The 16603-nt window shown below is 36.2% G+C and overlaps 1 protein-coding gene across 1 annotated transcript in view; it reads left to right on the forward strand.

Moving 5' to 3' along the window:
• LOC123533753 (serine dehydratase-like) overlaps positions 1–16603 on the forward strand; it is a 29643-nt gene that overhangs the window by 1402 nt on the left and 11638 nt on the right. Inside the window, exons 2-6 of the mRNA XM_053519596.1 lie at positions 1840–2008; positions 4985–5137; positions 6665–6743; positions 8846–8885; positions 11593–11820. Coding sequence (XP_053375571.1) covers positions 1853–2008; positions 4985–5137; positions 6665–6743; positions 8846–8885; positions 11593–11820 — 656 coding nt within the window. The 5' untranslated portion in view covers positions 1840–1852. The remainder of the gene's footprint in view (positions 1–1839; positions 2009–4984; positions 5138–6664; positions 6744–8845; positions 8886–11592; positions 11821–16603) is intronic.

Here is a 16603-nt window from a genome sequence, read left to right on the forward strand (position 1 = left end):
TGTGCGTCCGTGTGTGTCCATGTGTATGTCCGTGTGTCTGTCACAAATCTTGTCGGTGCCCTAACTTAGAGTCGAACATTTCTCATGTGATCTTCACCAAACTTGAACAAAATATGTTTGCCAAAAAGTCCTTGGTCAAGTTCAATAACTAGCCAAATCAGCCCAGGCACTTCAGAATTATGACCCTTGAATTACCGAAAATCGCTCTGTACACACTTGTCCGCACTCTTAAGTCGAACATTTCTCATCTGATCTTCCCCAAACTTGAACGAAATGTGTTTGCCAATAAGTCCTCGGCCAAGTTCGATAACTAGCCAAATCGGCCCAGGCAGTTCAGAATTATGGCCCTTGAATAACGATAAAAATCACTCTGCACGCAGATGCCAGTGATACATGTATCATGGTGCATGGTTGACTCAGATACATAACTATATTCAGACGATTAGGCAGTTGTGGGAGACATGTACTTTTGTCAAAAGCAACTTTAGTTTTATCTATAAACTGTTTAAGTGAAACATTTCATTTTAACCTGCGGTTTTGATTTAAAATTTTAAATTTAACAAATTTCGTATACCCAGTCTGTAAATTTATAGACTGAAAAATCGTTAAATTTATGCCATTGGGTTGTCCATATATTTAAACAGAATATCTGTAAAAACGACGAAATCCTAGACAGTCCTGTTGGAGAACACATTCACAATAAAATCTACATATAAACCATAAATTTCAGTTTCTTAGTCCCATTTGATTGTGTGTTCATTGTTTTATGTTTGATATATATAATTATAAGCTTATGACTTCTGATAAAAAATATTTTACAAACCACAATGATTATTTACAATACTGTCATGATATGTTAGAAAGGTTAAAATTCACTGTTCACTATATCTACTCAGCATTTGATAACTTTTCACTGTTCTAGACCTACCAAGAATTTATTCAATCTAGATCTGAATGCATTTATTGATGGTGCTGTAACTATTTGGTTTGGGAGGCTATTCCACATGTCCACAACCCTTTGGGATAGCATACGTACATTTTCTTAAATTTGTTTGTACCCTCTCTTTTTTTTTTTTTTTTTATAAATTTTCATACTATGACCATATCTGACATAGTTTACTTTTGTCAACAATATCAATGCCATGAAGAATGTTATAAACTTGTAACATATCTGCAGCCCTAACCTCATGTACTCTAGCATAGGTAAACCTAAATTTCTTAATCTGTAGCTGTATGAAATCTAGTGCAGATCGCAAACCATTCTAGTGGCTCTACATTGGGCATTTTTCTAGAAAAATGATTTCTTTTTATGCGACCATTTTGGAAAAAAATTTTTGGAAGAATAGGACATATTATGAGATGGCGCTGCGTGCATGTGTCCGTCTGTCCGTCTGTCTGTTATAATATGTGTCCGGAGCATAACTTTATGAAGTGCAGTGCAAGCACTGTATATTTTGGGATTCTCTTGAGGGTCTCCCAGCCAACCTAGGCACTGGCACAGGTACTTCCCGGGAAAGAAAGCTAGATGCATGTATCAAAGCTTTACACAGAGCTTTTTTTTTTTAAAAAACCAGGCTGTCTTTTTGCAAAGAGCTAGGCTAGGATAGCCAGACAAGTCTGTACCATAGTCATTTCTCCCTCTCTCTGTTTTGGTGGCTTTCTCTCACTCTGTCCCTGGCAGTGGTCTGATTGCTCAGTGTTTGTACTGGTAGAGGATAAATTTGGCACTCTAAGTGGCCGCAACCATTGTAGTGTATATCACCTTTTAACACATTTATCATGAAAAAGGTGCTGTATAAAATCTGATATAATTATATGTAGACGTAACTGTATTTTAAGATACCATATCACTATGGCAACAGGAGACAGACAGCTGCACATGGTTACACCAACAATACAGAGTATGCCCATAAGTAAGATCACAGGCTACAATGTATACCTGAAACTAGAAAACCTGCAGATACCTGGCTCTTTCAAGATCAGAGGTATTGGAAATTTGATAAAAAAGGTACATATGCATGCAATCTGATTAAAGTTAATATGATCTTCCATAAGTGAAGAGTTGAGCATTGCTGTCCTCCAACAGCTCTTCAGTGGAAACTTGAACATCAAGATTTTTTTTATTAATGATATCAGTTTAATGTGTGCTGTAACTTTAAAATATTTATCAACATTGATATTTGGAACATTAAATTTAAAATTCAAATTTACAAAGAAATCTTTTTATAATATACTGGTTGGGAGCCACTTTCCAGACAGGACCAGTTTCCGGACAGTTGTAATATCCGCTTTATTTCATTGTTATTCATGTGATTGTTTCATCTAGATCATTTAGATGTTTGTTCTTCATGTCTACAACAAACCACTATTTTATAAGGCTGTATAATGTTTGGGTTTTTGATGATAACTCACCTGCGTTTGCAAAACAACTTTCTGTCTTAACGGGGCATGAAGATAGCATTGCGCTTGCGCAGTAGTTCACACATGCCGAGGTATCAAGTGAGAAGAAATAATCAAACTACATAATGATTGTCCGCTGATAACATGTTCTACTTTTAATTTCACGCTAAAAGTTATGTAAGATGCAAGGCTGTCGATTTTTGCACTAATTTTATTCTATATCCATTGGAATTATCAAGAATTCGTATAAGACGAAATTCGAGTTTTTAGCTCACCTGAGCAATGCTCAGGTGAGTTTTTCTGATCGCTCGATGTCCGGCGTCTGTCGTCCGTCGTCTGTCGTCTGTCGTCTGTCAACATTTAGCTTGTGTATGCGATAGAGGCTGTATTTTTCAATTAATCTTCATGAATATTGGTCAGAATGATAACCTTGATGAAATCTAGGCCGAGTTCGAAAATGGGTCATCTCGGGTCAAAAACTAGGTCACTAGGTCAAATCAAAGAAAAACCTTGTGTATGCGATAGAGGCTGTATTTTTCAATTAATCTTCATGAATATTGGTCAGAATGATAACCTTGATGAAATCTAGGCCGAGTTCGAAAATGGGTCATCTCGGATCAAAAACTAGGTCACTAGGTCAAATCAAAGAAAAACCTTGTGTATGCGATAGAGGCTGTATTTTTCAATTGATCTTCATGAATATTGGTCAGAATGATTGCCTTGATGAAATCTAGGCCGAGTTCGAAAATGGGTCATCTCGGGTCAAAAACTAGGTCACTAGGTCAAATCAAAGAAAAACCTTGTGTATGCGATAGAGGCTGTATTTTTCAATTATTCTTCATGAATATTGGTCAGAATGATAATCTTGATGAAATCTAGGCCGAGTTCGAAAATGGGTCATCTTGGGTTAAAAACTAGGTCACTAGGTCAAATCAAAGAAAAATCTTGTGTATGCGATAGAAGCTGTATTTTTCAATTGATCTTCATGAATACTGGTCAGAATGATTGCCTTGATGAAATCTAGGCCGAGTTCGAAAATGGGTCATCTTGGGTCAAAAACTAGGTCACTAGGTCAAATCAAGGAAAAACCTTGTGTATGCGATAGAGGCGGTATTTTTCAATTGATCTTCATGAATTTTGGTCAGAATGATAACCTTGTTGAAATCTAGGCCGAGTTCGAAAATGGGTCATCTCGGGTCAAAAACTAGGTCACTAGGTCAAATTAAGGAAAAACCTTGTTTATGCGATAGAGGCTGTGTTTTTCAACTGATCTTCATGAAATTTAGCCAGAATAATTACCTTGATAAAATCTAGGCCGAGTTCGAAAATGGGTCATCTGGGGTCAAAAACTAGGTCACTAGGTCAAATTGAAGAAAAACATTGTGTATGCAATAGAGGATGTAGTTTTCAATTGATCTTCATGAAATTTGGTCAGAGTGATTGCCTTGATGAAATCTAGGTCGAGTTTGAATATGGGTTATCTGAGATCAAAAACTAGGTCACTAGGTCAAATTAAAGAAAAATCTTGTGTATGCGATAGAGACTGTTTTTTTCAATTGATTTTTATGAAATTTGGTCAGGATGATTGCCTTAATGAAATCTAGGTCGAATTTGAATATGGGTCATCTGAGGTCAAAAACTAGGTCACTTGGTCAAATCAAAGACAAAAATTGTGTATGTGATAGAGGCTGTATTTTTCAATTGATCTTCATGAATTTTGGTCAGAATGATTGCCTTGATAAAATCTAGGTCGAGTTTGAACATGGGTCATCTAGGGTCAAAAACTAGGCCATATCTAAGAAAATGCTTGTTTTATCGCAAGAGACCAATTTTTTGGTCCAATCTTAATGAAAATTGGTCAGAATATTTGTTTCCATGAAATCACTAGGTCAAACATGTTTTACACTGTTATGGTGTGTTTCTTAGGTGAGCGACCTAGGGCCATCTTGGCCCTCTTGTTTATAGTCAACCTCGGTCTACTTTCGTAGCTGCTATTGAACGTCGGGTTATGTTTCATGTGCAATTTTGTAGAGATGAATGATAAAGAAATGTGTAAAAATAGTTTAATTACTTATTTTGATATCAAATTAACAACAAAACACTGTCAAAACACTGTCAAAATATTTGTCCAGATACTGGTTTACCTGACGGGAAAAATAACTTATTTTTGTGACCCCATTTGAGGTCCCATGGAACCCATATTTTACGTAACAACGCGATGCTGATTACAACATCGGATGTGGAAGGAGATGAAGTTTGAGCAGTGTGGGCTTCATTTTTGTCAAATATATTTTGAGGGAATAATGGAGCCAAAATATGAAAATGTATCCGGAAAATGGTTCCCAACCAGTATAATAAGTGTAGATGAGTATAATGTTAAAAATATGATTATCTATCCATCAAGAAAATGAAAATTAATGTTGTAGTTGTTCATTCATGGAGTAATATTGTGCTCTTGGAACCCTTGCATATGATATCTACATTCAGATGTAATAACCTATGATTGTGTAATCCATGCAGAAAGCTTGCAGAAGGTTTTTGTTGATGACTGTACAGTATTCAGTGAGATTGTGAATGTTTACAGGCCTCCCAACATGGCTGTAAGAAGATTGTTTGTGCATCAGGAGGTAACGCTGGACTAGCAGCAGCTTATGCAGCTAAAACACTCGGTGTTCCTGCTACAATTGTACTGCCTCAGAGTACACCAGGATTTGTGGCAGACAAACTCAGAGATGAGGTAAAAATAATTTAAAGCTTTCTCATATTAGAAGTCCCATGTTGTTCTTGGATGGAAAATGGTGTATGTAAAGAATCAGACCACTGCCTTACCCTTTAATGATTGTAACAGATTACTCATAGGATCTGAGCACTTTGTTTATTGATTCCAACAGGTCTGAAAATATGACTGTTCCATCAAATTAAATACAATAGTCTTTGAAAGAACCAAGCATTTTTATACATATTTGACTTATCACATCTTTGACACATGTCGTGTTAGCCAACTAACTGGAAAATGTAATAGACTGCCTGTCAGCCAATATGTGGGTATAAAGAATTAACAGACTAGTTTTAGGACACAACGTGAAACAGATTATGATTCTGGGATGTGGTTAGAGACGTCTTAACTTGATTGATTAATTTATTTTACATAATTTGAAATTGTTTGATAATTGCAATGGCAAATGTACAAATTAACAGAATAAATTGATGTACCATTACAGCTAGTGGTAATTTTTATGGATTCTCTGATAGCTATGTACCGGTAATAAAACTAATTTTAGAGAAGTCTATTATTAGGTATATTACTTTAAGATTCAGTGTCCTGTGCATTTTACAGAGTTAACAAAGTGTCTATTGATATTACTACCATGGTCTTTAACATTTTCTGTGACGTTGTTATGATTTCACAAGTTCTTCATTTCTAAGTTTAATTGTGGATGTTTCTAAGTTTACATAATGATTGCTCAGAATTGAAAAAATTGCTGAGTAAATGTTTGACTTATTTGACTTTTTCGTTAGGGTGTCTGTAAATGCCTCCATGTCTTTTTAGCTCAACTATTCAAAGAATAGTCTTGAGCTATTCTACTGAATATTTTTGCCGCGCCATGAGAAAACCAACATAGTGCATTTGCAACCAGCATGGATCCAGACCAGCCTGCGCATCGGCGCAGTCTGGTCGGGATCAATGCTGTTCACTTTCAAAGCCTTTTGCAATTAGAGAAACCATTAGTGAATACCATGGATCCTGGCCAGACTGCACAGATGCGCAGGCTGGTCTGGATCCATACTGGTCACAAAGCCACTATGTTGGTTTTCTCATGGCGCAGCTCATTTGCTGATATGGATGAATGATTATTGACATTGAAAATTAGTTTTAACTAAGGTTATCATATTTAGTAAAAAATCTGTTTTCCTCCGCCAATGGTTATGGTGTTGATAACTGCCGACATGGCTATAGTAACTTCAAAATTTATGTCAGTAAAAAATGGCTTTGTTAACTTTTATCATGCTGGACACAACTAATTCTGCCTTTGTGACCAATGTAGATCATGATCAGTCTGCATATGCAGTCTGATCATGATCTGCATTGCTCGCCATTCAGTCAGTATCTTTTTTGTATGCACCCCTTTTAACAGTTAATGGTACTGTCAAAATTGGAAGATGGACAAGTTCATTATAGAAATTTAGCACGGTAAGGGTTAATCATTGCTCTCTAGGTGATAATTTAAGATTTATATCTTAACGCTTTTTGGTTTGTTTTCAGTATGGAGCAGAAGTTAAGATTCATGGAAAAGTTTGGGATGAAAGCAACAAACATGCCACAGAATTGGCAAAAGATTCAGGTATAATTAATGGCTAACCTGTGTTGCTGCAAACTGATTCAACCCCAAACCAGCTGAACATGTGTTTCAGAATGTAACTTTCAGTGCAAATGTTTGGATTACTCTTATTTTTATAGCTCAAACTGAGTTTAAAGCTGTTTTGACTTGACAAGACCTCCAAACAGTCACTTAGCTGGATTCTAGTGAAACATTGTGTAAATAGTTTTCAGCAGTTTTAATTGCAGTAACCATTTGAAGCTGGATAATCTTCGTTGGAGCATTTCGGCTTCATTGGCTGTTGGCTGTCAGCTAAACATCAGTGTTGGACAGACCTATACTTTGGAGAATATGGGTTTTAAATGTCTCCTGACCAGGTTGTAAATGAAGCAGTTTGGGAGCAAGATTTTTTGAAAGATTAGCAATCTAGTCACATAACTGTCAGCTACTGCAGTAAGTCAATGTTAAATGTCATACTGGTCACAATTGATTCTGCCTTTGCGACCAGTGTAGATCGTGATCAACCTGCACATCTATGCAGTCTGATCATGATCTGCACTGTTTGCCATTCAGTCAGTATCCTTTTGGTAAGCACCCCTTTTAACAGTTAATGGTACTGTTCAAATTGGAAGATGGACAAGTTCATTATAGAAATTTAGCACAAAGTCATACACAGTCACTTTGATATTTAAAGACATTATAATATTAAATAAGTTTTATTTTATGACTTAATTTATTACAGCAGTGTGGTTTATTAGCTTGTCTGATATTTGAAAAAAATCTACGAGGTATTGTCGTCACTTGATTGTCAGCGTCGGCTTAGGTTAAAATTTTTGTTTAAATGTACTTTTTCTCAAAAACTGTAAGAGCTACAGCTTTGAAACTTTGCACACTTGTTTAGCAGCATTAGGTGACTGTAGGCCGAGAACCATAACACGATTTGCATTTTGCAAAATTATGGCCCTTTTTGTACTTAGAAAATTTGGTTTCTTGGTTAAATTTTTTGTTTAGGTCCATCTTTTTTCAAAAACTATAAGAGCTACAGCTTTGAAAATTTGCACACTTGTTTTATCATCATTAGGTGACAGTGTAGGCCAAGAACCATAACTCTAACCAGCATTTTGTCAGAATTAGGGCCCATTTTGTACTTAGAAATCCTGAACTGTAACTCATTCCTTACATAATGTCCAGCACTTGCAGACAAGAGATAGCATCCGTAGGGGGTGCTCTTGTGTCTTGTTTAGAAAGATCTTGCAGACGAATGGTAGCATCCGTAGGGGGTGCTCTTGTATCTTGTTTAGAAAGATCTTGCAGACGAGTGGTAGCATCCGTAGTGGGTGCTCTTGTGTCTTGTTTAGAAAGATCACTTGTCAAGAAAAAATGTTTACAATCAGTACACAATTTTATTGAAATGTGAGGAGACGGCTGATTGGGTTACGCATTAATAGAAACTGGATATAACTGACTGGTGTTTGACAGATCTATATATAGTATAGCATACTAGTTTGTTTTGAAAAAATAGTTGCTTTTTTGTTTGTTTACAAAAATATCATTTATTTGCTGTGAAAATCTCTTTCTCTAAACCTCCATGTAATCAGTTATCTACCAATGAGGTAAGCAGAGTTTAAGGGTCATAAAATTATCAAAAATATTACATGACTGTTTATATAAGCTACTGGTCCATAGTTTGTATGATTGTGCTGTAATTATTATTCAGCACATGATTACTGAGCTAGAAAGTCGAGCATTTAAAAATAAAACTGTGAAATCAATTTCTGATTGTAATAAAACACTTACTGAATGGCTTCCTTGTCAATAGTCAAAACTATAGGGCCTCCGCCCTTCAGTTCTTGAATTGTATTTTTGACTATTGGCCGGCAAGACATTCAGTAAGTGTATTCTATTTGCTAGACATCAGAACAACCAAGGGTAATAGTTTTGACTATTGACTGGCAAGCCAAAAAGTATTTTATTACATAACATCAGATCTAAATTTCAGAGTGTTTTTTTCTGAAGTTTTGATATTAGCACACCAAACCTGTGTTGAACAATAAACTGTCAATAGCACAAACTATTGACTTGGGATTTATATGAGGTGTTGTGTAAGAGTGTGATTTATATTTCAGATTGCCTGTATGTACATCCATTCGATCACCCGGATATATGGTAAGTAACAGAATGGACATCAGTATGACTAGATACTGGAGAGACACGATAGCTCGTAGCCACTTTATGTACCTCCATACTGCCAAACGGCAGTAGTCACCAGATTGAAATGGCAGCTTAGCAGAACGTAGATTAAACCACTCTAATGTATAAATGTCATTTTCGTTGTACTAGAAATGACATTATCTTTCAGTCATATGAGAACCTCCTTTTAAACTAAAAAAGTGGCACATGTATATAAAATTACTGCTTAGTTCCGGCTTTGCATTTCAGTTACTGTTATATTCAAGGGATGTCTAGATGTAGAATAATACTTGAAATTTATCATTTTGACAGAGGTCATGAGGCCAAAATGTTAATGAAGTAAAAAAGCATGAGATATCTGGTCTTTACATGTTCAATATCCCTTTAGATGAAAACAGTGTTATAGAAATGTCAGCACATGTTATTAATAAGTAGAAAAATGGGGAACTTATTTATTTTATACTTTGTATTCAAGTGCCAGTAATTATTATTATTTCCCTGAGTTAAGATTAAGTTGTTTTAGTTTTAGCTAACCTGAGCATGAAGTGCTCAAGGTGAGCTAGCTATTGTGACGGGTCATTGTCCAGCGTCGTGCGGTGTGCATCGGCATTTGCTTTGTTAACACTCCAGAGACCACAATTGTGACCCATTTTTATGAAACTTGGTCATAATGTTTTTCTTGATGATCTCAAGTTCAGGCTCAAAACTGGGTTAAAAAAGGCCAAAAACTTAAGGTCAGTAGGCCAGATCAAAGGAAAATCTTGTTAACACTCTGAAGTCTACAGTTTAAGTTTGAAACTCATGGGAATTGGTCAGAGTGTTTGCCTTGATAATGTCCTGGTCAAATTAAAACCTGGGTCATGTGGGGTCAAAAACTAGGTCACCTTGTCAAATCAAAGGAAAGCTTGTTAACACTCTAGAGGCCACATTTATGACCATATCTTCATGAAACTTGGTCAAGAATGTTTTTCTTGATGATCTTTAGGCCAGGATTGAAACTTGGTCATGTGGGGTCAAAAACTAGGTCACTAGACTAGATCAAAGCAAAATCTTGTAAACACTCTAGAGACCACCTTTTAAAGTTTGAAACCCATGAGAATTAGTCAGAATGTTTGTCTTGACGATCTCTTGGTCAAGTTTAAAACTGGGTCATGTGGGGTCAAAAACTAGGTCAGTAGGCCAGATCAAAGGAAAAGCTTGTTAACACTCTAGAGGCCATAGTTTGAGTTTGAAACTCATGGGAATTGGTCAGAATATTTGTCTTGATGACTTTTAGGTCAAGTTCGAATCTGGATTATGTGGGTTCAAAGACTAGGTCATCCAGTCAAATCAAATGAAAAACTTGTTAACACTCTAGAGGCCACATTTATGACCCTATCTTCATGAAACTTGGTCAGAATGTTTAGCTTGATGATTCCTAGGTCAAGTTTGAAACTGGGTCATGTGGGGTTGAAAACTAGGTCACCCGCTCAAATCAAAGGAAAAGCTTGATAACACTGTAGAGGCCACATTTATGACCCTATCTTTATGAAACTTGGTCAGAACATTTATCTGGATGATTCCAAGGCCAAGTTTGAATCTGGGTAATGTGGATTTATAAACTAGGTCACCCGCTCAAATCAAAGGAAAAGCTTGTTAACACTCTAGAGGCCACATTTATGATCCTATCTTCTTGAAACTCAGTCAGAATGTTTATCTTGATGATCCTAGGTCCAATTTTTAATCATGGTCATGTGGGGTCAAAAACTAGGTCACCCACTCAAATCAAGGAAGGCTTGTTGATGTTCTAGAGGCCACATTTATGACCCTGTCTTCATGGAAGTTGATCAGAAATTTTATCTTAATGATCCCTAGGTCAAGTTTGAATCTGGGTCATGTTGGGTCAAAAACTAGGTCACGTGCTCAAATCACATGAAAAGCTTGTTAACACTGTAGAGGCCGCATTTAATAAATGCATTTATGATCCTATATTTATGAAACTCGGTCAGGATATTTTCCTTGATGATCTCTCCACCCATGTTCGAATCTGGATCATGTTGGATCAAAAACTAGGTCACCCTGTCAGATCAAAGGAAAAGCCTGTTAACACTCTAGAGGCTGTAGGCCCAATTACTCAGGTGAGCGATCCAGGGTCATCATGACACTGTTGTTACATTATAAATTTCATTTATTATTTTCCTTTGCCTGTTAACATAATTAACTAGGAAAACCTAAAACTACCACTTTAGTCAAATTCAGTTTTTGCTGTTACTCATTCATGTGCCAAATTGTCATTTGCTTTCAGAATCCAGAAACACTTACTATATTAACTTACAGCTTATACATGATTGCACTTATGGAACATTTCTCAGCAGTGTCATTAAAGACTTTACATTTGTAAAAGACTGACTTGAAATGGACACTTGCAAATTAATCTTTAGAGTCACTAATGGTTACACCAGTACTAAGATGTGGATGTGCTGGATGTAGAATTAAAAGGTGGTGGTATTTTTATGATGACCTGGTCCAACTTCGACTCGATTCCTACACCTGTGTATCAGAACCAGTTTGAACTGCTCAGTTTTAATCATAAATAATTTCTCTGGAAGAGCACTCAATTTCATACAAATGTATTTTTGAAAATTGGCAAGAAAACCATTTACTGAACAAAACTAACAGATATTTATTATTTTGTTTATATCAGGGAAGGACATTCCACTATGATAGATGAGGCTGCCCAGCAGTTGCCATGTAAACCAGATGTTGTCATAGTGTCTGTTGGTGGAGGGGGACTACTCAATGGTGTACTGCTTGGAATGCAGAAAGTAGGCTGGAGTGATGTCCCCTGTGTTGCTATGGAAACAGTTGGAGCAGACTGTCTAAATGCCTCGCTACAGGCTGGGAAACTCGTTACACTACCAGACATAACTAGGTGAGGTACGTCCATGAGCATAAAAATATATGGTTACTGATTTAGGACATTTTTAGCTCGACTTTTCAAAGAAAAAGTAGAGCTAATTGTACTTGCCCCAGCATCGCCGTTGGTTAAAGTTTTTGATAAAGTCAAATATCTCTGTTATTGTCAAAGCTATTGACTTGAAACTTAAAATAGTTTTTTACTATCAAAGTCTACACCAGGAGAAACAATCCCCATAACTCTGGTTTGAATTTTGACAGGATTATGTCCCTTTTAGCTTAGAATTTTTGGTTAAAGTTTTTGATAAAGTCAAGATATCTCTAATTCAGAGTCAAGCACTGAGAAAAGTCGAGTGCGCTGTCTTACGGACAGCTCTTGTTTTCATTGTTCTATGCTACTCAAGCATTTCTGATCGATCTCCGTTTTTTATGTTTTGTCACTCTTACAATTTATACCTTTTTGACAACAGAATGCAATTCTGAATCTATTTGTTGAGTACATGTCGTAAATTTTGAGGTTATATTGTATTTTATTACAGGCTGTCTAGCGTCCCTAAAATTCCTACTTTTTCCTATTTTTTTTCAATTTGGCTAAAATTCCTATTTTTTTTAAAAAATCAAAGGAAATTCCTAAAAAGGCCCTATTTTTTCACAAAGATTCCTAATTTTTTAACTTTTTTGCAATGATCAAAAAGAGAAAATGTTTTAAATGTTGTTTAAAAGTTCTAATTCAGAAAAAAACAATTTAGCACAGTTCAAAACAGTGGAAAGCTAGGAGACGTCTTTTCTGTAAATAAAGCACTATTTCTGAGTTACTTTTATGTCAATCACATAAGATAAGCACATTACATGGTCTTTAAAGTCCATATTTTGATTTGAAAATTCCTAAATTTAGCCCTAAAATTTCCTTAAAATTGTACCAAATTCCTTATTTTAGCCCTATTTTTTTGTACAAATTGCCCTAAAATTAGCCCTAATTTTTTGTCGGGGTATGCTAGACAGCCTGTTATTAGTCAAAGTATTTTGATAGATTTAGATATATGCGTGAAGTTCTGTCAAAATAACTTTTTCAAACGTTCAAGCAACCTTTGCCATATAACGAAAGACTTGAAGATGTTTTCAAAATTTTAAATGTTTCTAATACCACTCCAACAGTAATAGTTGCGTTCAGGCAAACTCTCTATGAAAAATGATGTTACTATCAAAGCTTTTGACTTGAAACTTAAAATACTTATTTACCATCAAAGTCTACACCAGGAGAAACAATCCCCATAACTCTGATTGAATTTTAACAGAATTATGCCCCTTTTTAACTTAGATTTTTTTTGTTAAAATTTTTGATAAAGTCAAATATCTCAGTTACTATTAAAGCTTTTGACTTGAAACTCAAAATAGTTATTTACTATTTAAGTCTACACCAGGAGACACAATTCCCATAACTCTGATTTGAATTTTGACAGAGTTGTGCCCCTTCTTAACTTGGATTTTTTTGTACTGGCAAAGCTCTAATTCAGAGACAAGCACTGAAAAAAGTCGAGCGTGCTGTCTTACGGACAGCTCTTGTATTCTGTCTTGTTGGTGTGTTTGCAATTTATATAGCAGATTTCATTGTTTCATCCTGGTGAGGGCCCAAAAGTGCCATAATTAAATTTGTGTTGTATTGGCATGGGCCCCAGCACAACAAAGTAAAACTCAGTGTACCATAATGACAGAGCAAAACTTGCAAAATTTTTATATTATGTCTGGTTGACATGTGTGCCTATTGACATGTGCGCCAAGATAACACAGCTAATTGTGTTATATAAACCATGTGCATACCAATGCAACATCACTAACTTGTCTATGTGTGCATTGCTAGAAGACTGTATTTATCAAATCTTGTAGCATTATTTCATCTTTCAGATCTCAGTTTTAATGTTTGCTAGAAGTCTGTATAAATTGAACCTTGTAGCATTATTTCATATTTCGGCTCTCACTAAGTTTGCATTTGTTGAGCCTTGTAGCAATATTTCATGTTTCAACTCAGTCAATAAGTTTGCTAGAAGTCTGCATTTGTTGAACCTTGTAGCATTATTTCATGTTTTAGCTCTTACTAAGTTTACTAGAAGTCTGCATTTATTGAACTTTGTAGCATTATGTCATGTTTCCGCTCTCACTAAGATTGCTAGAAGTCTCCATTTCTGGAACCTTGTTGCATTATGTCATGTTTCCGCTCTCACTAAGTTTGCTAGAAGTCTGCATTTCTTGAACCTTGTAGCATTATGTCATGTTTCCGCTCTCACTAAGTTTGTTAGAATGTCTGCATTTCTTGAACCTTGTGCATTATGTCATGTTTCCGTCTCACTAAGTTTGCTAGAAGTCTCCATTTCTGGAACCTTTTGCATTATGTCATGTTTCCGCTCTCATTAAGTTTGCTTAGAAGTCTGCATTTCTTGACCTTGTAGCATTTATGTCATGTTTCCGCTCTCACTTAGTTTGCTAGAAGTCTGCATTTCTTGAACCTTGTAGCATTATGTCATGTTTCCGCTCTCACTAAGATTGCTAGAAGTCTCCATTTCTGGAACCTTGTTGCATTATGTCATGTTTCCGCTCTCACTAAGTTTGCTAGAAGTCTGCATTTCTTGAACCTTGTAGCATTATGTCATGTTTCCGCTCTCACTTAGTTTGCTAGAAGTCTGCATTTCTTGAACCTGGTAGCATTATGTCATGTTTCCACTCTCACTAAGTTTGCTAGAAGTCTGCATTTCTTGAACCTTGTAGCATTATGTCATGTTTCTGCTCTCACTAAGTTTGCTAGAAGTCTGCATTTCTTGAACCTTGTAGCATTATGTCATGTTTCCGCTCTCACTAAGTTTGCTAGAAGTCTGCATTTCTTGAACCTTGTAGCATTATGTCATGTTTTGGCTCACACAAAGTTTTCTAAAAGTCTGCATTTCTTGAACCTTGTAGCATTATGTCATGTTTCCGCTCTCACTAAGTTTGTTAGAAGTCTGCATTTATTGAACCTTGTAGCATTATGTCATGTTTTGGCTCTCACTAAGTTTGCTAGAAGTCTGCATTTCTTGAACCTTGTAGCATTATGTCATGTTTCCGCTCTCACTAAGTTTGCTAGAAGTCTGCATTTCTTGAACCTGGTAGCATTATGTCATGTTTCAACTCTCACTAAGTTTGCTAGAAGTCTGCATTTCTTGAACCATGTAGCATTATGTCATGTTTCCGCTCTCACTAAGTTTGCTAGAAGTCTGCATTTCTTGAACCTTGTAGCATTATGTCATGTTTTGGCTCACACAAGGTTTGCTAAAACTCTGCATTTATTGACATTATTTCATGTTTTGGCTCTCACTAAGTTTGCTAGAAGTCTGCATTTATTGACATTATTTCATGTTTCGGCTCTCACTAAGTTTGCTAGAAGTCTGCATTTCTTGAACCTTGTAGCATTATGTCATGTTTCCGCTCTCACTAAGTTTGTTAGAAGTCTGCATTTGTTGAACCTTGTATGCACTATGTCATGTTTCCGCTCTCACTAAGTTTGTTAGAAGTCTGCATTTCTTGAACCTTGTAGCATTATGTCATGTTTCCGCTCTCACTAAGTTTGTTAGAAGTCTGCATTTCTTGAACCTTGTAGCATTATGTCATGTTTCCGCTCTCACTAAGTTTGTTAGAAGTCTGCATTTCTTGAACCTTGTAGCATTATGTCATGTTTCCGCTCTCACTAAGATTGCTAGAAGTCTCCATTTCTGGAACCTTGTAGCATTATGTCATGTTTCCGCTCTCACTAAGTTTGCTAGAAGTCTGCATTTCTTGAACCTTGTAGCATTATGTCATGTTTCCGCTCTCACTTAGTTTGCTAGAAGTCTGCATTTCTTGAACCTGGTAGCATTATGTCATGTTTCCGCTCTCACTAAGTTTGCTAGAAGTCTGCATTTCTTGAACCTTGTAGCATTATGTCATGTTTCCGCTCTCACTAAGTTTGCTAGAAGTCTGCATTTCTTGAACCTTGTAGCATTATGTCATGTTTCCGCTCTCACTAAGTTTGCTAGAAGTCTGCATTTCTTGAACCTTGTAGCATTATGTCATGTTTTCCGTCTCACTAATGTTTGTTAGAAGTCTGCATTTCTTGAACCTTGTAGCATTATGTCATGTTTCCGCTCTCATCTAAGTTTTGTTAGAAGTCTGCATTCTTGAACCTTGTAGCATGATGTCATGTTTCCGCTCTCACTAAGTTTGTAGAAGTCTGCATTTCTTGAACCTTGAGCATTATGTCATGTTTTCCGCTCTCACTAAGTTTGCTAGAAGTCTGCATTTCTTGAACCTTGTAGCATTATGTCATGTTTTGGCTCACACAAAGTTTTCTAAAAGTCTGCATTTATTGAACCTTGTAGCATTATGTCATGTTTTGGCTCACACAAAGTTTGCTAGAAGTCTGCATTTCTTTAACCTTGTAGCATTATGTCATGTTTTGGCTCACACAAAGTTTGCTAGAAGTCTGCATTTATTGAACCTTGTAGCATTATGTCATGTTTTGGCTCACACAAAGTTTGCTAGAAGTCTGCATTTCTTTAACCTTGTAGCATTATGTCATGTTTTGGCTCACACAAAGTTTGCTAGAAGTCTGCATTTATTGTACCTTGTAGCATTATGTCATGTTTTGGCTCACACAAAGTTTTCTAAAAGTCTGCATTTATTGAACCTTGTAGCATTATGTCATGTTTTGGCTCACACAAAGTTTGCTAGAAGTCTGCATTTCTTGAACCTTGTAGCATTATGTCATGTTTCCGCTCTCACTAAGTTTGCTAGAA

Source organism: Mercenaria mercenaria, chromosome 12 (genome assembly GCF_021730395.1).
Source record: "Mercenaria mercenaria strain notata chromosome 12, MADL_Memer_1, whole genome shotgun sequence".
Taxonomy (NCBI): Eukaryota; Metazoa; Mollusca; class Bivalvia; order Venerida; family Veneridae; genus Mercenaria; species Mercenaria mercenaria.